Raw genomic sequence first — 23616 nt, forward strand, 5'->3', positions numbered from 1 at the left:
TATTTGATTTTCCATACTGTAGCCTCCAGGTAGATGAGTGTATTGCAGCAGTATAATAACTAAGGTCACATGTCCATTATACTGTAGCCTCCAGGTAGATGAGTGTACTGCAGCAGTATAATAACTAAGGTCACATGTCCATACTGTAGCCTCCAGGTAGATTAGTGTATTGCAGCAGTATAATAACTAAGGTCCACACTGTAGCCTGCAGGTAGATGAGTGTACTGCAGAAGTATAATAACTAAGGTCACATGTCCATACTGTAGCCTGCAGGTAGATGAGTGAGGGCAGATGCAAGTTTGTCTCCAGAGAGACTCTTCAGGCATTCAGCTGGTTGAATGAAATGTGTTTATTTCAGGTTTAGATGGTCATTTAATAAACTGATCTGAAGCCTTCAACCACAATTAATGTATAGAATTACAATCCCTGCAAAACAGAGCTATCAAGTGTTTTAGTGTTGACAAAGCACAAATGTGACCCTGCAAGACGAAACCAGTCGCTTTGGCAAAACAGAACTATGAACAGTTATAGTATAATTATATGGGCAAAATAGAGAAAATGTGATAAGAATTATAGCAGCAAATGGCATGAAGGAATCTCACACTCTTACTGGACTTGTTGGAGCAGTGACAGGATTGGTCCTCTAATGAAATAGCAAAGCATGAATGAAGTGTGTTTATAAGGATTGGTCCTCTAATGAAATAGCAAAGCATGAATGAAGTGTATTGATTTCAGGTTTAGATGTATGTGTGTCATTATGGGTTGATGATGTTCTGTGATTCATTAGTTAATTAATTTATTCGTTAATTTGTTTCACAGTGCTGCCAGAAGCCTGGAGGCCACTGGCCTGGGCGTGAGTTCTCTTTCAACACCACATACACTGCGTCAGTGACAAAATCAGTTTCCTGTTTTGAATGAGAAAGACCTAATTGGCTGCAATGTGAATGCCTGATGTAGATCGGATGGATTCATATTGTTGTGAATTGAGAGCAGTCAGCACATAGTGTGATGTAGCGTTCATCATAAATATGTTAATTTCTCATTAATCCAAACTGTGTGCCAACAAGGCCAGGCAACAATACACCCCAACGGGGCTATGTTTTTCCTTTACTCCTATCAAAATGAAACTTTCCACAATAAAAGTACCCATGAAAAGTAACTTTTTTTTGTATTACAAGTTTTTAATATGCAAATGAGCTATACACTAATCAAATATAGGCTACCCAAAATATATCCGCATAGGCTTAATTCCTTTACTCATTTACTCAATTCTTAAGGTCAATAGTAAGTGTGGCAAGTGACTTCAAAGTTATCATGTCTATGCATAGGTTCATTTACTTAATGGACATGAATGTGTTAGTTATTTGGTTATTAGTTATTTGGACACTGTTTTACTTTGTATGGCTTATTGAACAAGTCCATTAGGCCTAGTGTTGAGCTCATTTGCATATTTAAAATAGATTTTTCCAAGAAACCTGTAAAACAAAAAAGTTCACTTTCACTATGTGAGGTTTGATTGCGATAGGAGTAAAGGAATTACGCCTATGCGGATAGAAGAAAATTATCCATTTGGCCAATTGTGTTTTGTAGGTGTGAGTCTGTGGTAAGAGTTTAGAAAAAGTATCTGAAGTATGGGTAAGCGCTTGTTAGCGATTGAAAAAAACTAAGATAACATATGGAATGTTAAAACGGAAGCCTTGTGGGAACAACTATGATGCTGACAACAGAACTCTCTTGAAACGTTCTATATGAAGCAGAACATAGTGGGACATATTTATACTTTTTGAAAACGTAAGGCTTTCTTCTTCATAAAACGTGTCGGACATCACCACATTTGTGTAAATATTTTTATTCATTTATTTTAGTAAAGCTACAGGACAGTGTTTTTCAAAAACATGATCTGTGCAAAAGAGAAAACAAATGTTATTGCATTTCTGAAAATGCACTTCCGAATGCATCTCTGTCCCCAGCACATTTTAAACCAAACTGACGCCCGTGAGTATACAACGATATATATTTTGTCTTGGGCGAGCTTTATACCCTCAGCTTACTGATTGCAACTCACTTGACTCTATTTGACATGTAGATTTTTAACTTTGGAACTTTGATAAAACTGAATAAACTGAAACTGAATAAGCTACTTGAATGCTGTCCACATTGGAGTGTGTGATGGTTTGGTTGTCTGATTTTTTAAGTTGCCGAATAACAGTGTGTTCATTTATTGGGCTTCTCTCCTGTATGTATTAGCAAATGTTGTATAGTATAAGTATAAGTATAAAAAATTCTTTTGATCCCGTGAGGGAAATTTGGTCTCTGCATTTATCCCAATCCGTGAATTAGTGAAACACTCAGCACACAGTGAAGTGAAGCACACACTAATCCCGGCGCAGTGAGCTGCCTGCAACAACAGCAGCGCTCGGGAAGCAGTGAGGGGTTAGGTGCCTTGCTCAAGGGCACTTCAGCCGTGCCTGTTGAAGAGTTATGAGGTGTCTAAATGCTTTTCCACACTGGTTACATTTATGAGGCTTCTCTCCAATATGTGTAAGCATGTGGTTATGAAGATCTTTGGAAGATCTCAATGAATTTCCACACTGGGAACATTTATGATGCCTCTATCCAGTGTGTACTACCATATGACGTTTAAGACTAGACATTTGTGAAAAACCCTTTCCACAGTGGGTACATACATGTGGCTTCTCTCCAGTGTGTACTAACATATGACGTTTAAGACTAGACATTAATGAAAAATCTTTTCCACACTGGACACATTTATGAGGCATTTCTCCAGTGTGTATTAGCATGTGGCATTTAATATATGAACGTTGTGAAAATGCTTTTCCACACCGGGGACATTTATGAAGCTTCTCTCCAGTGTGTATTAGCATGTGGGTTTTAAGAGTTGAAATTTGTGAAAAAGCTTTTCCACACTGGACACATTTATGAGGCTTCTCTCCAGTGTGTATTATCATATGCTTATTAAGATTTGAAATTTGTGAAAAGCCTTTTCCACACTGGACACATTTATGAGGCTTCTCTCCAGTATGTGTAAGCATGTGGCATTTAAGACCTTCGGATGCTCTAAATGCTTTTCCACACTGGACACATTTATGAGCCTTCTCTCCCTTGTGTGTAAGCATGTGGTTGACTATTGAGGATGTTGTAAATGCTTTTTCACAATGAGAATATTTATGTGGCTTTTTGCAAGGCTTCTCATTTTCTGAGTGAGGTTGGTGTTTCTCAAGCCTTCCTTTGAGCTGCAGGTTCAGTTCATCATTCTGTCCATGGATCTTCTGTTGCGTTACATGTGGGTCTTCTGGTACACCTGGAAGAGTTACAATATGCACTTAGATTGACAGATAAAGGTCCGAAGCGCTAACCAGTAGGCCACGGTTGGCCCCAAAGTAACATTATTTGACTAGACATTACAGACCTCATGTCATCTATTCTAACAGTTATTCCTTCAGAACCTACTAGACTAGTTTGTGATATATAGTTCCGTTTAGTAATCTGGATTTTTTGATTGGTGTACTAGGCAGTGCGGTATCTAGGATTCTATATCTATGGGAGAAACTACATCATAGAGCCCGGCCGATTTATTGGCAGGCCGATATTAGACATTTTCCAAACTATTGGTATCGGCATTTATAACGGACGATAAATATTTTAAAATGAAATAAAGGAAAACCGAATATTGATCCTTCATTTAGTTTTCCAGTATTGTTGTTACGTGGTTTGTCCACCAGATGGTGCAACTTCTTGTTGCAAGACACGCATGCTGCTTGACTTGGTTCCACTTCCTAGCCAACACAACGACAACGAATTGCAACTTGCATGTTTGTGTGTTCATGGTAGGATGATTTTCACATAGATTATCATCTTTATAAACTTAAGAATGTTTATTGGACATGCTTGGTTTTTACTGCAGTAGGCTAGCGTTAATCTTAGAGCCACTGGTCACCAGCTTAATGTTACGTCCAAAGGTAAGCTAACTTTGGCATTGGTTGAGTGATGGAGGCCATTTTGACTGTTGTCGTATTTGTGAAACATAAACGCGGTCATGACCGAGTATATTGATAGCAGCACTATAATTGCCTCTTTCGACTGTCATCTCATTCATTTTCTGATCATAATGAGAGGAGCAAAGTTAGTTAGCCACAGTGCCAACATTTAGCTAATGCATGGTTCACTGGTGGAAATACGACGCAACCTTAAAAACACTGGACTGGGACAGTTCTGTTGGCTAAGACTGTTTAGCTGTTGTTGACTCATTCACAACACTGTCACATCTCTCAGACTGTCCTTGGTGGTCCTGTCAGTACTGTCAGTCAGTGTGAACTGTTATATTAAGCTCACAAAGACTGCACACAAAATAAACGTGGGCTTCTGAGCTAACGTTAATGCCCAAACACTCACATACTCCTCAGTTTCAGTGCATATTGATAACTCTCCTGTTGAGATCATGTGCAGCTTTACGTTTTTTGGATACTTGATTTAGACTTGATTTAGATTTAGTTATAGCATAATTTGTATTTTAGTAGATTTTTTTTTATCTTCTACTGTCTTTATTGCTTAGTTGTGTTTTTTTATTTTATTTATACTTATATTATTTTTTTGCTGTAAGTGCATGTTGTGTGTGATGTCTGTATGCTACTGAGACCTTGAATTTCCCCTTGGGGATCAATAAAGTATCTATCTATCTCTATCTTTTTACCCCTATTATTATTATTATTATTGTTATTATATTTTTACAATGTCATGGTGTGAGCTGTACTGAATGCACAGAAAGTTTAGACTTCTCATCGAGGCAGTTGCAGACTGGGCTTCAGCGGTACGGAGCTATTTTTTGAAGGTAAGGCCACTTAAATTGCTGAAGTTGTGATGAATCACAATCGTCTACACTGAAGTTGCAAAAACACCACTTTGCATGCTTTCGTCTCTTTAATCCAGTTCAATAAGTAAAGCTTCCTTCATTTAGCTAATTCCCGATTGATGCACATTAGTGATATGATGTTTACTAGTTAGCCTATCTTACGGCTGTTTTATGCTTCCGCGTCATCTCCACGGCGTAGCTCTCGATCACATGACGCATAAGCATAAAACAGAGTATTATGCTTTCTCTCTCTCTCTCTCTTTCTTTCTTTCTTTCTTTCTTTCTCCCTCACTCTATCCATCATAAAAAGAAAGCATAATACTCTGTTTAATGCTTCTGCGTCATCTCCACGGCGTAGCTACGTGGAGTTGACACACGTAGCTACTGCACTTCGCCACAGCTTGCCACGCACATGCGGGAGACCAAAACATTGCAGAATCGAGGACGAAACAGCAACCTTCTCACAGAATTCCCACCAAAGCCCTGCAAAAAGCCCAAACAAAAGCCCCAATAAAAGAAAACATCCTAAAACAGCTCACCCTACCTCATCGAAGGTATGGGAATACTAATTCGGCCCAAAATGTAAAAGGTGTCGTTATTAGCGCTCTTTGCCAAATGGAGTTGGCATACCACAACAGCATTGGGAGCATCTGAAACGGGGACAACCCCTGCTGCTAGATCTAGCTAATGGTAGCAAGCAGATTGTTGCTTTTAACGTTATCTGTCTAACGTTAGCTAAATCACGATTCACAACGTATAGATCTAGCTAACGGTAGCAAGCAGATTGCAGTAGCCTTTAACATTATCTGTCTAACGTTAGCTAAATCACGATTCACAACGTATAGTTAGATAGATAGATACTTTATTGATCCCCAGGGGAAATTCAAGTTAGCGCTAACTCATGCTGTGGTCATTTACGAGTCAAATACATAACATTAGACTAACGTTAACCAGCTTATAGTATCATGATTCAGTACACTAGTTCGCCAATATCAACTAATGGCCACCTTACATCAAACAACTTCGACAAGAATTGGGACAGATTGTAGTCTTTTAACTAATGCTCCCCATTCAAACTTTACTCAAAAGACCCCAATCTTTCAAGAAAATTTCCCATATCTTGAAGCCAATAAGCTGGTGCGCAGTGCTCATGAATGAATGAATGTTTGGACTGTAAAACTAAAAACAGGAATTTTGTGTTAAACACTCTTATACACTCTATACTGTGCACTGCACAGTTGGTTTGTTTTTGCACTACAACTTTTGAATCATTTGAACAGTTATGTTGGTACTGTAAAAAAGGCTTTCATTTTGAATAACATTACAAATGTTTATATATATTTATTTTATTTTGTGTAAAACAGAAGATTTTTTGCTGTGCAAAACTGTTGAATAAAGTATATTATTAAGAATTGTTTGGTATTTGAGATACATTATGTTTTTTATTAATTGAACAACAGAAAAATAATTGTTAGATTAATTGTCTAATTAGTCGAAAAATGATAACCCGATTAATCGTTTAATAAATAATTGTTTACCCCCAGCCCATAAAGAATATGTCAGCCTATTTCAGACATTAGGAAAGCAGGCAACTTGATGTTGAGGCTACTGTCTTGGAGCACCTACCAAGAGGGAGAAAAGTAAATGTGTGAGGGCCTCAATATGGTTGCATTGCTCATCCTCTAACACTGTTTTGGGTTTACGGTATTTGGTGGGGTATTTGGCAGACGCTTGTCTAAAACGAAGGGGGGGGGGGGGGGGGGGGGGGGTTTGCTGCGTTTTGAACAGCTACTCTAAACCTATACTAGATTTACATTCATTAATTTAGCAGACTAATAACATCTCTAATCTAAACATGCTACTTTGTTGGCTGTATATGAGCTTTTGTTAAGTGGGTAACAGCTCCCTCTAGAGTCACAAAACTCCGATCTATTTAGCTCTCTGTGAGAGGACTTACTTTCCAGCAGCCAGTCATGTTGTTGCTCCTCCTCCTCCTCTTCCTCTTCCTCCTCCTCTTCCTCCTCCTCCTCCTCTTCAGTCTTCACTGTTTCATTGTAAGTCGACCTTGGTGACTCTGTGACGTCTGTTTCAGCTTTACAGTCAAACTCTGCAAAGGGCTTTTCTTCATCTTCATCTGCACATGATATCATAAGACCATACTCCTCCTCTTTTATATCTTCTTCTTTCACCATCACGCTCAGGTCAACATGCTGTGTTTCTGCACAGCCAGAACTAAATGGAAGTCCGAGGTCCATGTTGCTAGTAGAACAAAGATGATCCCGTCCAAAGTGTAAAATTGCCTGTAGTCAGAGAAACAGAATAAAGACAAATAGAAAGGTCAAAGTCGGTTTTATCTTCATTGGAAGTCAGTTTCTTTTCAGAATATGTGCTGAAGCTTTTATTAATGTTTAGTTTTTAGAAAAGTAACAAAGTTACATCTAACCAGTGGTGCAAATGAGTAGGCTAACTGACATGTCAAAAAGTGCATCCGTGAAATGCGTCGGTAGACCGTTCCATACACATGGTGCTAGGATGTTTCTCAAAGTCGAGGATTCGTGCTTGGTAGAACGAGCCCTGCCGAGTCAAATCCTTCAACCACGAGGCAAGGCTTCTTCTTAGCATTCGGAAAACACACAACGGAACAGACTAGCGAGTGTGCAGGAAGCTGCAGGTGTGCGTTATTGAAAATCATGCCTCCTGCTCGCTTCTTTTTGAAAAACAATGAATGCACCAGTCATTCTCCCACGTGTATAACGTGGCAACTATTAAGCAAAATCGTTAAGAGAAAAGTGTAATATTTAGCTCGCAATAGCCATCATTAGAAAATGTTTTAATACCCTCCTTATACCTGCCTTATTTACACAATTACAGTGTGAGAGTTTGAAGTGGTTAAAATTAGTTGAGCCCATATATCATTTAGGTTACTTCACATAGAGACAATAACACAATGTTTACATTTAAATACATAGTGAACTACCTTATTTAGTACAGATTTTAAACCTTCCATACATGTGCACACAGGATTCTGGGTGTTCCAAGCACGCAGTGGATACACACTATGCATCCTCGAAAATTATAACAATAATAATAATTTGTTTACTCAGAAAAAATTGACTGAGCAGAAATCCATTTTACAGCAAAGCCCTGATGACAAACAATCCAAAGAAAACAGAGTAAAAAATACAAAATTGAATCCAAGAAGAATACAATAAAAATGTAAGAACACAAAAGAAAAACATAAAACAGGCAAAAGCGAGTTAGTTAAAAACAGGAGCACTATACTGAAGCCATATAATAATAAAAAAAAAAAAACAGTTGAAATTATCAACTAATACAAATAGGCTTAATTTCAGACTTCCTTGCGGTTTGTTCCACTTATAAGATGCAACAAAGTTGAAAAGTAGGAAGTCAGATCTGGGGTTTCAATGAGACTCTGTGCCCTGTCCCCTGGTATTTTGACACAGTCTACTTAAATTTGAACAGGGAGCTAAGTTAAGGGGGTAGTTTCTAGAGACCGACCGATTTAGGTTTTTCTAAAGCCGATGCCGATTTTTAGCGGTCGGAGTCAGCCGATGGCCGATGTGACCTGCCGATTTTTTGGGCCGATATGCTATCGTATTATCCTTAATTGGCATGCTAAAAATCATACTAGTAAGAGGAGGCACAACACTTGTAAACTTCACACGATTTATTGAAAATTGAACATTAAAAAAAATCAACATATGATAAATAACATATGTTCTATATATACACTATATATTTATGTATATAGTAGAAATATTATGTAGGCTATTATATAAAAATGACTGTAGGGGCCTACTCATCGATTCATAACAACAAGAATTAACAAATGTATGACTTCTTGCAGTCTGTTAGTCTATTAATTATTCATTTTAATATGTTTAAGGGTCATTCCACGTCAGTTCAACCAGGGCCCACACACTTAGGTCTCAAAAAATTCTGAAAAAATTACCAGGTGTACCTATGTTACCCAGGAGACACACTGTAAAATTACTCTTATGTAAGATCAATACTTTCCAAGATACAGCCAGTTTTACAGGGGGAGGGGGGGTGTCGATTTTGTTCGGCCTCTTTTTTTTGTCAAAGTTCACAAGCCCACAGCGCAAGAACTAAACCATGTAGGAGGCTCAAATTTTGCATGCTGGTACATAAATAGGAATAGTATGTAGCAAAATCGTCACGTTTGGTCTGGATAATCCTGCATGGTCATAGCTGTCCCTCAAAGTTGATACAAATTTTATTGGAGTTTTTGGCTGGGCTCTGTTTAAGTCAAGTCAAGTCAAGTCGGCTTTTATTGTCAATTTCTTTGCATGCACTGGTCATACAAAGAATTGAAATTTCGTTTCTTACTTTCCCATGCAGACATAGACATGCTTTAAATACAGACATAGACATACTATAGACATAGCCATAGACAATAAACATTAAATTAAAGTACAAGACTGAAATATAGAACATGTATGTATTAAAATAGAAATATAGGACATATATATATATAAAAAAAAAAAAAAAAAAATAGAGGTAGTTGTGTTGTATATTTATATAGTCTTAACAGTTACATGAAGTTTAAACTTGTGCTTGTGTGACCTGTATATTTACATTGATATGCAGTATGCAGTAATTTCAAGTATATCAGGCTTGATGTGAAGCAGCAACACGTTTGGCTGCGCAGTCACAGTGCAGTTCCACATGGCGGTGTTGGGGGGGGGGGGGGGGGGGGTTTGGTAGACAGGATCCTAGTTTCCTAGGTTCCTGGTTGGCTGGTGGGTGGGGGGGGGCTGTCAGTGATGGGAGAGTGGGTAGAGTGTTCAGCATCCTGATTGCTTGGTGGATGAAGCTACTTGCCAGTCTGGTGGTGCGGGAGCGGAGGCTCCTGTACTGCTTTCCAGAGGGCAGGAGGCTGAACAGTTCGTGTGCAGGGTGGGTTGTATCCTTGACAATCATTAGTGCTTTGCGGGTGAGGCGGGTGGTGTAAATGTCCTGCAGGGAGGGGAGTGGTGCTCCAATGATCCTCTTAGCGGTGTTAACAGTGCGCTGGAGGGTCTTCCTGTTCTGATCTGTGCAGCTTCCGCCCCACACTGTGATGCTGCTGGAGACGATGCTCTCGATGGTCCCTCTGTAGAATGTAGTCATGACAGGAGGCGTGGCACTTGCCTTCTTCAATTTGCGCAAGAAGTAGAGGCGCTGCTGGGCTTTCTTCGCCAGTGATGCTGTGTTGGTGGTCCAGGAGAGGTCGTCGCTGATGTGCACCCCCAGAAATTTTGTGCTGCTCACTCTCTCCACAGCATCTCCGTCGATGGACAGTGGTGGCAGTTGTTTGTGGCCTCTCTGAAAGTTGACAACAATCTCCTTGGTCTTGCTGACATTTAGCAGGAGGTTGTTGTCTTTGCACCATTTAGCCAGCAGGTCTACTTCTTCTCTGTAGTGAGCCTCATCGCCCTTAGTGATGAGGCCCACCAGTGTTGTGTCGTCCGCAAACTTCACCAGATGGTTGGAGCTGTGAGTGGTTGTACAGTCATGTGTTAGCAGTGTGAAGAGCAGGGGGCTGAGCACACACCCTTGAGGGGCCCCCGTGCTCAGGGTCAGAGTGCTTGAGGTGTTGTCCCCGACACGTACTGCTTGTGGTCTCTGCAACAGGAAATCCAGCAGCCAGTTGCAGAGGGAGGTACTGAATCCTAGCTTGTCCAGTTTGCTGATGAGTTGTTGTGGTATTATGGTATTGAATGCTGAACTGAAGTCTATGAACAGCATTCTCACATATGAGTCTTTATTGTCTAAGTGGGTGAGGGCTGGATGGAGGGCAGAGCAGATTGCATCCTCCGTGGATCGTTTGGCTCGGTATGCAAACTGGAAGGGGTCCAGGGTGGGGGGTAGGGTGGCTTTGATGTGTGACATGACTAGCCGTTCGAAGCACTTCATGATTATGGGCGTGAGTGCTACAGGACGGTAGTCATTGAAGCATGATGGTGATGATTTCTTTGGCACGGGTATGATGGTGGCAGTTTTGAAAAGTGATGGGATGACTGCTTGCTCCAGAGAGGTGTTGAAAATGTCTGTAAAAACATCCTTCAGCTCTTCTGCACAGTCCTTCAACATTCGTCCTGGTATGTTGTCTGGGCCTGCTGCTTTGCGTGGGTTAATGGTGGCTAGTGTCCTCTTCACGCTGGCAGAGGACAGGTACAGGGGTTGGTCGTGGGGGGGAGGTGGGGTTTTCTGTGGGTGAGTGTCATTTTGTGCTTCAAAACGGGCGAAAAAACTGTTCAGGTCATTTAGCAGAGAGGTGTTGTTCTCACAGCTCCGTGGCGCAGGCTTGTAGTCAGTGATGGCCTGTATGCCCTGCCATAGGCTCTGTGCATCTCTGCTGTCTTTGAAGTGTGTTGTTATTTTGTCTGTGTAATCCTTTTTTGCCTTCCTGATGCCCTGGGACAGGTTAGCCCTCGCTGTTCTTAGGCCAGCTACATCTCCAGCTCTGAAGGCTTTGTCTCTGGCCCTCAGCAGTCTGTGGACGTCTCCTGTCAGCCATGGCTTCTGGTTGGCCCGAGTGGTGATGTGTTTTATTTCTGTAACATCATCGATGCATTTGGTGATGTAGGAGGTCACAGTGTCTGTGTATTCCTCAATGTCAATGTGGTTGTTGTGGGTGGCAGCTGTTTTGAAGATATCCCAGTCTGTTGTTTCAAAGCAGTCCTGAAGTTGTGAGACGGCCCCCTCCGGCCACATTCTCACCTCCTTCAGAACCGGTTTGGTGACTTTTGCTCTTTGTCTGTATCGGGGCAGCAGCAGGATGCTAATGTGGTCTGATTGCCCGATGTGGGGGAGGGGTTTGGCTTTGTAGGCTTCTTTCTGTGGGGTGTAAACAAGGTCCAGGGTGTTTTGTCCTCTTGTTGGGAAGTTTACATGTTGGTGAAATTTTGGTAGTACAGTTTTGAGATTGGCGTGATTGAAGTCTCCAGCGATGATTGTGAAGGCATCCGGGTGTTCACTTTGTTGTTCACTGACGGCCCGATACAGCTCATTCAGTGCCATGCTCCTGTCACTGTTTTTGTTGCTGGGGGGGGGATGTACACCGCGACCAGCAGAATCACGGTGAATTCCCTGGGGAGGTAGAAGGGTCGGCACTTAATTATCATAAACTCCGCCAGTGGAGAGCAGTGTCTGTGTACTACCGTAGCGTCTCGGCACCAAGCATCATGTGTGTAAACACAAACTCCTCCACCACGTCTTTTGTCTGCTAGGGCTCGGTCAGCTCGATAGCACGTTAGCTGCTCCAGGTGTATAGCAGAGTCGGGGATGTTATCGTTGAGCCATGATTCAGTGATAACAGTCACGCAGCAGTTACTCACTGTCTTGTTTGCTGATCTTAGCGACCGAATGTCGTCCATCTTATTGTCCAGTGATCTTACGTTTGCCAGGAATATGGATGGTATTGCTGGGCGAGTTGGGTTGGCTGCTAGCCTTGTTCCGACGCCAGCTCGCTTGCCTCTCTTCCTTGTCCTGGCACACCGCTTGCGGTGACGCCGGCCAGGTGAAGCAGACGGGTCCGTTGTTGTGGTAGGCAGGCGAAGTATTCCCAGTTCAGCCAGCGTCTCTGTTCTTATGTCCAAAACATCGATACTGTTGTTTTCCTCCCGTATCTGCAACAGTTGCTGTCGGCTGTACATGCGTTCCGACGTAGTTTCATGCGATAAACATTCCGAAAAACACATTTTAACAACAAAAAAACACTGCACGTTCAGGAGAAGCAAGGAGTCGCTGCATCTACATGCGCCACTGCAATAGGCCACTGCGAGGCCTTCAGAAGACATATTTGTACTCAACATAGGCTCTTGATTTATTTTCCTTACTGAGATAAGTAGAAACACTCTCACAAAAAGCAATGAACAGAAAACAAATCCCTTCAGGGTCTGAACAGCAGACCTCACAAGTCTGAAAAATCATTTTGGTTATCATTTTCAGAGCACTCAAACATCTTGTGGGAATATACAAAGTTTTTTTAAATATGTTTTTCTTTATTCTCCATGATCCCTTCTTTTTGAAAACACCAATTTGACTTGTCTTATGCAAATCTTTATTTTTATTTTCCACCCTGAACATGGGCAAAATGCCCCATTGACATCAATAGGTTTTATATAGAGTCACCACACTGCCACCTGTGGTTGTATAGAGTAACCTGTGGTAGCTCGTATCGTAACATAGCAGTCACCGCAGTAACATAGCGTTGAGGGCGGGGGCTTGCATAGCCAGCGCATTCCCAACGCACTCGTAGCCACAACGCTAAGCAACTTTCATTTCTTCTTCAACTCAGACGCAGTTGAAAACGAATGGACATGGGATGACCGTGTTATAAAGCGTTCACATGTTAGATTTGCGTCCTCTTTTTGTTAAATTTTCACTTAGATTGTCCGTTACTATAGTTTAGATTGAAACATCACGCTGGTCACCAGTGTGTTTCTCGACAGTGTCGTTGCTAACTAAGTTAGCAACTTACTTGGTTGGAATGCAATTTCCCATAGGCAACCTACTAACAAAGATTCTATAGCTTTATCAACCGTCTCTGCTACTAAGTTGCTAACTGGTTAGCAACAATGCTTTCGAGAAACGGGGTCCAGCATTGAGGGGTCTTGCCGGCACATTCCCAACACACTTTCGGTAAATGAAGCAACACCACAGATTACAACCATAAGAGAAATTATAAGAGAAAATATAGCTGCAAGCAGCAATGAGGGGGCCAAGCATTTAAGCAGTTGAGCAGGAGTTGGGATTGGATTGGACTGGACTGGACTTGACTGTGTTGTGTTAGATTGGATTGGACTTGATTGGATTGGACTGGACTGGATTCGAAGGTCACCGAATTTATTGTGTGTCCTCAAGATTAGAGATGCACCGATTGCAATTTTCTGGGCCAATACCGATTTTTCATAGAGTTTGACCTGCCGATACCGATTTTAGCCAATTACGATTTCATTTCTTCTAACCATTTTACAGCACACACACAAATAGTTATTTTCTATCTTTTCTTTGATAGAACATGTTAATATAGACATGTAATCAACTTATCAATAATGAAATGGCTGTTAAAAAAATGGAACTGGTGAGCAGACAGATTCTTCTTCAAGTCTAACTTTAGTTGCAGTATCAAATTATGGATTAAGTTAAGTTATGGAACACCCATTTTATTCTTCTCACATCCAATATCCAACTAAAGATATAAGAAAAATTGTCATGATACATTTGAACATGCTACCATGTAACATATTTTCATATGCATTGATGAATTTATGGGATGGCGAGTGAAAAGTGGTTGTAGCCTAGGCTATCACCAAACACAGGGGAGGAGAAGTGCTAATAGCGATTAGGTGCTCCACCATATATGAAAACAGTGCACGTCTGTTTTGCGGTGAAAAAATTAAATCCAAATTCCGGTTAAATGCATCAATTAGGCTATAGGCCTAGAAACTTTCAGAGACGGCTGATTCAGTATTCAGAGCATCAGTTTTCTTCATTGTAGGCTACTATGTCAAAAGCAACTTTAACGTTTGTTTGCCTTTCTAATAGGCTATCATTTGTTCATTTTCACGACATCCACTTCTCAATCTACTAGGGTATTTTAAGGCATAGCCCTAGTCTACGTGCAGTAAATAGTTCCGAGCATTTTTTTTTAAGTGGAGTAGAACTACTAGGGCTACTGTATGTTGCTGCTTGTTGACATCTTATTATGTAGCCTATGATCTCTAAACTTTGATTATTTTTAATGTCGCAATCGGTTATCTCCGTTCAGCAGCGCTTGTGGTTCAGCTGTGGGCACGCAATTAGCGGCAGTGACGGGCGGTGATGAGCGATGTTTACGTAGCCTAATGAAGTGACAGCTTAGTAAATTCCACGCAGTAGGCCAATGGCAAAGCACAGCGTTTGCTGCATAGAAAAACTCAGTAGCCTATTAGCGCTTTCTTTGTAGCCCTACATCCAGCCCTGAGTGTTGGCCTGGTTGCTAGCTTCTTCAAACTTTGCAAACTCAGCTGGGTGTTGTTACAATTGTGGTGCACAAGTGCATTTGACCGGGATAAAATCGGCATGTCTCAGACTGACCGGACGGTCGCCGGTCATGGCCAATCACGTGAAAATCGGCCGATTCCGGTCACCAGCCGATCTATCGGTGCATCTCTACTCAAGATGTACTCCTAAGTCCACATACCAAGTTTGGTTTAAATCGGTGAAAGTGTTGATAATTATAGCACCCCTAGTGGTCAAAGCACACCAAATTAATTGTGGGTCCTTAGGATGTGTTCACGAATCAACGTACCAAGTTTGGTGTTGATTCGAGAAAGTCTTCCTAATTATTGCGCCCCTAGTGGTCAAAGTACACCAAATGTATTGTGCGTCTTCAGGATTGGGTCCTGAGTCCATATACCAAGTTTGGTTTCGATACGTAAAGGCGTTGCTGAGATATGAGCTAATTTCTAGGGCTGTCACTTTTGTGAAAAAATCCTGTTCGATTTTTGAGACATAAGTGTTCATTGAATCGATTGTAAAATCGATTTTTTATGTCTAAAGACGTTTCCATTTTCAACGCCAAATATAGGCCAATCCACAAACAACTGCAGGACCAACGTAAAGAGGGCGCTTGTAGACGCAAGCCAGCAATATTTCTGATTTATTGGCGTGAAGTTTCGTGCACAATGACAAACAGAAGTGCAACATTCTCGAAAACCAGTAAGCCGAGTGGACTGCCATTACATCAGTGACATGACTGCAGGCTTCAACCTAGCTGTGTCTGTGTTTACGATTAGAAATGTCAAACAAATTTCGCCTACGTAGAACTCGATTGCACAGTTTGCGTAGCCTACCGCTTTGTTCTTCTCCATAGTTTGATATACCAAAAATCCGAAGTACTTCCACATCGAACTCCTCAAGTTATTAGGGCCCATCACTCGTCTCTCTACATGTCGCACAGGTTGATCGCGTTGTCCTCCATTTTTTGGCAAAACACGAGCAGCATAGCAGCTGATTGAAACAGCTGTTCCCGGTGCGTAAAATTGGTGGTAATTTTCTTTTTAGCGTTCGCAATGCTTTCTGCACTTCGGAATTATTTTATATTTGGTTAAAATCGATTCCCTATTTTAGTTTTCGAAACTTGTGTTGTTTGGTCCAATCGATTGTGCAATCGATTTTCGAACGTAAAGTGACAGCCCTACTAATTTCCTGTATCTCTAGCGCCCCCCTAGTGGACGAAGGTCACCAAATGTATTGTGTGTCCTCAGGATGGGGTCCTAAGTCCATATACCAAGTTTGGTTTCAATATGTGTAAGCATTGGTGAGATATGAGCCTACTTCCTGTGATTATAGCGCCACACTGTGGTCAAAATGTACCAAATTTATTGAGCCTCCTCCTAATTGGGTCCTGAGCACATGTAGTAAGTTTAGTCTTGACACGAGAAAACCTTGCTGAGATATCACTTCACTTCCAGTTTGGCGGCTTTGACAACAATTTTAATTGGATGTTACGGGCGAACGGTTTTAGATTTGAAGACAAAAAGGGTTAACTTTTTTGAGGCTTGGTCTGAAGATCATCTGCACCAAGTTTCGTGAAAATCGGACAAACTTTGTGACCTCTGAAAACTTTTAGGTGTTTTTGATTGAATCCAATATGGCGGCCAAATCAATTACGATGACATCACAATTTGGCTTGGGTCAGCCTATGGACCTCCAACAGTACTAACAGACCCCCCTAGTACATTTTAATTCCAAACACAACAGCAGCTACAGGCCGAAACACATTTCCTAATTGCAGCGCCCCCTAGAGATGAAAGGTCACCAAAGTTTTTGAACATCCTCCTGATTGGGATATGAGTCCCCGTACTAAGTTTGGTTATGATACATGAAATGGAATGGACATTTGGATTGGCTGTTACGAGACAACGGTTTTAGTTCCGAAGACGAAAAGGGATAACTTTTGTGCAGCTTGGTCTGAAGATCATATGCACTAAGTTTCATGAAAATCGGACAATTTATGTGAGGCGTGAAACTTTTTAAAGGTTTTTGACAAAATCCAAAATGGCGGAAAATCCATCATGGCGGAAAATGACGTCATAGAGTTGAACTCGGCTTGGTCCAAGGATTCCAACGATACCTCATTTTTGACTATCGGGCTATACGTCCAACTTTGGCCTGTTGGTGGCGCTAGAGTGCTCGAGGTGCCAACTTGAAACCTGGTGAAATTAATCATGGGACTGTGCCTAATTTGTGTGCCAAATTTTACAACTTTTTACCAGACGGTTCTATGGGCTGCCATAGAATTCCATGACGGAATAATAATAATAATAATAATAATAGGAAAACGTAGAAACACAATGGGTGCCTTCGCAGCTTTGCTGCTTGGCCCCCAAATATACGACTTTGGGACACTGGAATGTAAAAATTGATGCCTTTCCTGTAGACAGTCTTGCTCCTTCTTGAAACCAAAGATTTTCTTAGTTCTAAATAGACCGTCTCTTAAAACCTGTTGTGCATAATTTGTTCCGGTACCGACCCAAATCACTCGTTCAATCACTAATCTCAATGTAAAGTCAATCGACGCCGAGTCATTGTGCTAGCTACATAGTCATGGCATATACCATTGGAAAGCCTAGAGCCTCAGGATTCATTTGAGACCCGTGTCGACTGAATGAAACCCATCCCGAACGGCTAAAACCTACAATTTGTATCACTAGTCACGTTTCAAAATGCCCCCCACCACCACCGTGTCTCCTCACATTACAGCCTTTGTGTACATCCCGGGCTTCATGCTACCCCAACATGCTTGGTGTCATACTGTTCACAAGAAGCCAGAGAATCCGAATATCCACCGTGTTTTGTCGACATTACGTTTAGAAGATGCATAATTCCACCCAAACAGTACCGTTTTGTTAGTAAAAAAATAAACGATAACTTTTCTCTGACAGAAAACCACATAGTTCGTATGCTTATCCTATGCATCACCAGGATTCACACCACTCAGCGTGTTCAGGAAGCTCTCCTGAGTACGTAGATACCAGTGACAACTTTGTGTGACGTACCGTTGTCGAGAAACACGTGTTAGAAGGATGGTAGCCATGCTAGCTGCCTAATGGACAAGTTATCTTTGATTGACAACAGCTCTGGCGTATGACAAGCTACGAGGATGGTTCAAAGATAGTCTTGTAGCCAATGAGTAGACCTTTCGAATGACGCATACAATCCCCTCCGGTGAGGGGAACTCTGGGAAATTGAGTCCACCTTCGTTGTGCGTAACGATAGCTTACTAGTACGACCGGCTCGTCAGAGGAATAGTCGCAATTTTTACAGATAGATAGATACTTTATTGATCCCCAAGTGTAAATTCAAGGATCATTTGGATCTTTTGAAGAAGTAAGCAGAAAACATGCCGAAAAGACAGGCAAAGAAGAACGTGGAGGTCGAACCAGCTGAGGAAGGTACCAGCAGATTGAGTGAAAGTAGAAAAAGTGAAGAGATAAGTGACATTGAGGAAAGTGAAGTTTCAGAAGACTCTGAAGGATTCATGGACTTCTTAGAAGGAAAGGACCCCGACTTTGAATGGTGAGTAAACACTATATATTTGTAACAGAAACTCGATATATGGTATCTTTATGTCATCCCATCACTTTTCAAAACTGCCACCATCATACCCGTGCCAAAGAATTCATCACCATCATGCTTCAATGACTACCGTCCTGTAGCACTCACGCCCATAATCATGAAGTGCTTCGAACGGCTAGTCATGTCACACATCAAAGCCACCCTACCCTGGACCCCTTCCAGTTTGCATACCTAGCCAAACGATCCACGGAGGATGCAATCTGCTCTGCTCCCCATCCAGCCCTCACCCACTTAGACAATAAAGACTCATATGTGAGAATGCTGTTCATAGACTTCAGTTCAGCATTCAATACCATAATACCACAACAACTCATCAGCAAACTGGACAAGCTAGGATTCAGTACCTCCCTCTGCAACTGGCTGCTGGACTTCCTGTTGCAGAGACCACAAGCAGTACGTGTCGGGGACAACACCTCAAGCACTCTGACCCTGAGCACGGGGGCCCCTCAAGGGTGTGTGCTCAGCCCCCTGCTCTTCACACTGCTAACACATGACTGTACAACCACTCACAGCTCCAACCATCTGGTGAAGTTTGCGGACGACACAACACTGGTGGGCCTCATCACTAAGGGCGATGAGGCTCACTACAGAGAAGAAGTAGACCTGCTGGCTAAATGGTGCAAAGACAACAACCTCCTGCTAAATGTCAGCCAGACCAAGGAGATTGTTGTCAACTTTCAGAGAGGCCACAAACAACTGCCACCACTGTCCATCGACGGAGATACTGTGGAGAGAGTGAGCAGCACAACATTTCTGGGGGTGCACATCAGCGACGACCTCTCCTGGACCACCAACACAGCATCACTGGCGAAGAAAGCCCAGCAGCGCCTCTACTTCTTGCGCAAATTGAAGAAGGCAAGTGCCACGCCTCCTGTCATGACTACATTCTACAGAGGGACCATCGAGAGCATCGTCTCCAGCAGCATCACAGTGTGGGGCGGAAGCTGCACAGATCAGAACAGGAAGACCCTCCAGCGCACTGTTAACACAGCTAAGAGGATCATTGGAGCACCACTCCCCTCCCTGCAGGACATTTACACCACCCGCCTCACCCGCAAAGCACTAATGATTGTTAAGGATACAACCCACCCTGCACACAAACTGTTCAGCCTCCTGCCCTCTGGAAAGCGGTACAGGAGCCTCCGCTCCCGCACCACCAGACTGGCAAGTAGCTTCATCCACCAAGCAATCAGGATGCTGAACACTCTACCCACTCTCCCATCACTGACAGCCCCCCCCACCCACCAGCCAGCCAGGAACCTAGGATCCTGTCTACCCCGAAATTTCAATTCTTTGTATGACCAGTGCATGTAAAGAAATTGACAATAAAAGCCGACTTGACTTGTTTTGTCTCTGTTCTCTTCAGTGAAAGTGATGACAACTTCAGCGATGAAGACTGGCACAGTGCACGGTTTGCCAGCTCAAGACACCATTTTTGTGTGTTCTACTCTGCACTTTATTGCATTCTATTGTGCCAAATGTAAATAGTTTCCCCCACTCATATTTTGTTTTACTTTATGTTTGCACTGAAGCAATTTTGCTGCTCTTCACCTATTTTCATATTTGCCTTTTACAAATGTTTGCACTACTACAAATTTACTTTTACAATTACAAATTTGCACTATAGCACATTGTTTGTCCTTTTTTTATTGAAATTCTTGAGGCGTTTTGGCAAAAATAGAGTTTTGTGTGAAGTAATACCTCTGTAATACAGTACCACAGCCATCTCTGACTGAGCCAGATGCAACCCCCTGGGTGTCATCTTTAATTTGATCTAGGCCAATGGGTTCTTCTGTTATTAGACTTTCTTTGGAGTATGCGTTTTGGGTAACCAAAGGTCCTTTTTGGAGTCTCCAACAGGACACTGAGCAAAACGCATATGCATTTCCACACAAAAATGGCTCTACAGGGGTCATACTTCATTGTACAAACATTTCCTTAGATATTTATCTTCACAACACCTGGGAGTAGGCCTCTGATGTGTTTCAATGGCAATATTAGGGACTTTCACATCTGAAATATGGCCATTTCCAGGGATTTACATAACCGCCTGAAAGAAAAAGCAATATTCCAGCTACTGTAGCACTTTGACAGTACATAACAGAGTCATTCTGACAGTTTCTAAAAATTCTACAAGGTCTCAGCTTTCAGGGGATACCAGGCATTTGATGACATGTCACAGTATGAGGACACACTGCTATTACAGTAGACGCTGTGCAATTTCGGGCAAAATCCCAAAAATAGGCCCATACGCATATCAGGCGCTGTGTTCCAAGTAGCTGCCCGCAGATGTGCCTGACTTAAAATCGGCGCGGCCAAATAAGAAAATCGGCCTATGCCGATTGATTAAAAAATAGCAAAAATCGGCCGATTAAATCGGCTGGCGGATCGATCGGTCGGTCTCTAGTAGTTTCCCTGCTAATGCCTTATAAACAAAAAGAAGGCAATGGGGGAAAGGCAGGTTTGAAGGATCCGTCAGTGGCTTACTGAATATAGCTGAAGGTCTGTGGTTAAAGCAGCCCTAATAAAAGTGTCGTCAAGGGTTTTTCGGAACCGATAATGTTCTTGTAACAGTTAATTAAGCACTACTAGTGGTCTGTTACGGATGAAGTGGGTTCAGGTTCAACCCCTACATCTCTGCGAACTAGCTCGTGGCTACTGTTTGTGTCCATACCTTCCTCCAACAAGTTCGTTGCTCCGTCAAGTCTGCTGATTTGCTGTTTGTGGCTGATTAGACTTCGGACGTGTTTATATCCAAAAAATGTCTTAAACCAACATTTACACATCTTCTCCCGTGGTGGACTGCATGTGAATTTTCCTGCTCGCGACTTGAGGTACGTGAGTGGTGGAACCTACATAGTTAAAAAGAAACGGAAGTAGTGTGAAACTAGCGACAGTAAAGACAGTAAAGTAAATGGCCGCCATTCGCGAATCCTTCAAAATAAAAGTCAGAACATATTCATTACTTTTTCAATGAAAAAGTAATGAATATGTTTAAAAAATATTAATTTAAAACTGTATTGTGTTACCAAAGGGAAAGTAAAGTTAGAAAATAATTAAATAAGACATTTAAATCGAAAATACACATTAGAATGCTATATTTTTTCTACACCAATATAATTAAACTGTGTGGCTGATAAAAAAATAAATAAAGCTGTGCATATGTAAAAGTGGGGTGAAATGAAATCCTTATAACATGTACTTTCAAAATATATATAGATATTTATACCAAGTTTACCTTTGTAGGTACCAGGCCATACTAAGTGTGTACCGAGTCATATACTATGTCTGCCATTGACATACACTGTTGAACTTCAAATTGTGTGGCTGTGAAAACAATAAGTTGTGCATGTAAAAGGGGGGTGAAATGAAATCTTTATAACATGTACTTTCAGAATATATATGTTTATACCAAATTCGCCTTTGTGAGTACCAGGCCATACTAACTCTGTACCGAGTCACATACTAAGCCTCACATTGACATACACTGTTGAACTTCAAATTGTGTGGCTGTGAAAACAATACGTTGTGCATATGTAAAAGGGGGTGAAATGGAATCCTTATAACATGTACTTATATCTATATATATTCTGAAAGTACATGTTATAAGGATTTCATTTCACCCCACTTTTACATATGCACAACGTATTGTTTTCACAGCCACACAATTTGAAGTTCAACAGTGTATGTCAATGTGAGGCTTAGTATGTGACTCGGTACAGAGTTAGTATGGCCTGGTACTCACAAAGGCGAATTTGGTATAAACATATACATTTCACAGCCACACAATTTGAAGTTCAACAGTGTGTGTCAATTACAGGCTTAGTATGTGACTCGGGATAGAGTTAGTATGGCCTGGTACCTACAAAGGCGAACTTATAAATATTTATATTTATTCTGAAAGTACATGTTATAAGGATTTCATTTCACCCCCCTTTTACATATGCACAACTTATTGTTTTCACAGCCACACGATTTGAAGTTCAGTGTTTGTCAATGGCAGGCCTAGTGACTTGGTACAGACTTGGTATTGCCTGGTACTACAAAGGCGAACTTAAGTATAAGTATATATACTTTTTTGATCCCGTGAGGGAAATTTGGTCTCTGCATTTAACCCAATCGGTGAATTAGTGAAACACACTCAGCACACAGTGAACACACAGTGAGGTGAAGCACTCGTGTGAACAGACCACCGTGTCGTCCATTATCCCTTACATGTTTTACGTTTGCACTGTGTCTGTCTAGGTAGCGAGTGTTTGAGGGGTTTGAGGGTTTTTATGTATATGCTGTGTTTGTGAGTGAATGCAACGCCCTCTCTGTACAGGTCGTGTTAAAGCTGACCAGGTGGTCTGACTTCCAGGCCAGTGGCTGTTAATAAGATCATACGTGACACTGAATCAGAGTTTCTCCGTACTGTCAGTGTAGCTGACCAACTTCCTTGTGTTCGTTTCTCCGTACTGTCAGTGTAGCTGACCAACTTCCTTGTGTTCGCTTCTCTCTCTCTCTGGCACTGCACTGGAGCTGTTGTAGTTGCTGTGCAGCGAGCTGATTCCCAGGTGGTGGTGTCCCCTCACTGTCCTCTGTAATTGCTGTGCAGCAAGTGTGTGAGAAGAAATCGCTATTTCTATACCACTAAAAAGGCTCAAAATAGCACCACACTTACAGTTGCATGAGGGTCTCTACATCTAAACCGAAGCATTAAGAACTTTGTAAATGTACGGGCAGTTTATTAAAAACTGCCTGTATGTCCTTATCTTTTCAAGCCATGTCATGCTCCATGTCAAATCAGCCTGGAAAATCGCCACGTTTCATTTGTGACCTTAGCCGTCCACTCCATCTACGGCCTCTACACACAGTTGCGTTCCGTCAACGCATGCCAGTGGGCGTTCCCGACGGTAGCTATGCAAATGACTTCAAGTATAACCATAATTTGATTGGTGTCGTCTGTCGGTGCAGCAACAGCTGAACTTCTCAACGTGAGCGACGGGAGAAACACGACACAACGGACCCACAATTCAGTTCGGCAACGGATGACGTGAGCCCATGTAAAGTGAATGGGATGCGTCTCCAGCACTGCAACGCTCGCAGCTGTG

The 23616-nt window shown here is 41.9% G+C and overlaps 3 protein-coding genes across 6 annotated transcripts in view; 1 reads left to right on the forward strand and 2 right to left on the reverse strand.

The window, feature by feature from the left end:
* LOC121718789 (zinc finger protein 708-like) overlaps nt 1–23616 on the reverse strand; it is a 712111-nt gene that overhangs the window by 470278 nt on the left and 218217 nt on the right. The gene's annotated exons all lie outside the window — the stretch shown is intronic.
* LOC121718874 (gastrula zinc finger protein XlCGF57.1-like) overlaps nt 1–23616 on the forward strand; it is a 404172-nt gene that overhangs the window by 79701 nt on the left and 300855 nt on the right. The gene's annotated exons all lie outside the window — the stretch shown is intronic.
* LOC121718960 (zinc finger protein 239-like) lies at nt 1693–21394 on the reverse strand. The gene is made up of 3 exons (XM_042104421.1): nt 21198–21394; nt 6828–7170; nt 1693–3322 (listed from the first exon to the last, which is right to left on the reverse strand). The coding sequence occupies exons 2-3, from the start codon at nt 7123–7125 to the stop codon at nt 2613–2615; spliced, it is 1008 nt and encodes a 335-aa protein (XP_041960355.1). The 5' UTR covers nt 7126–7170; nt 21198–21394; the 3' UTR covers nt 1693–2612.

This window comes from Alosa sapidissima, chromosome 9 (genome assembly GCF_018492685.1).
Source record: "Alosa sapidissima isolate fAloSap1 chromosome 9, fAloSap1.pri, whole genome shotgun sequence".
Classification (NCBI taxonomy): Eukaryota; Metazoa; Chordata; class Actinopteri; order Clupeiformes; family Clupeidae; genus Alosa; species Alosa sapidissima.

Bases quoted from the DNA above. Each gene is read 5' to 3' on its own strand.
- LOC121718960 (XM_042104421.1), bottom strand. From the start codon at position 7,125: ATGGACCTCGGACTTCCATTTAGTTCTGGCTGTGCAGAAACACAGCAT. The intron at 3,323-6,827 runs GTAAGTCCTCTC...TAACTCTTCCAG, and splicing joins ACATGACTGGCTGCTGGAAA to GTGTACCAGAAGACCCACAT.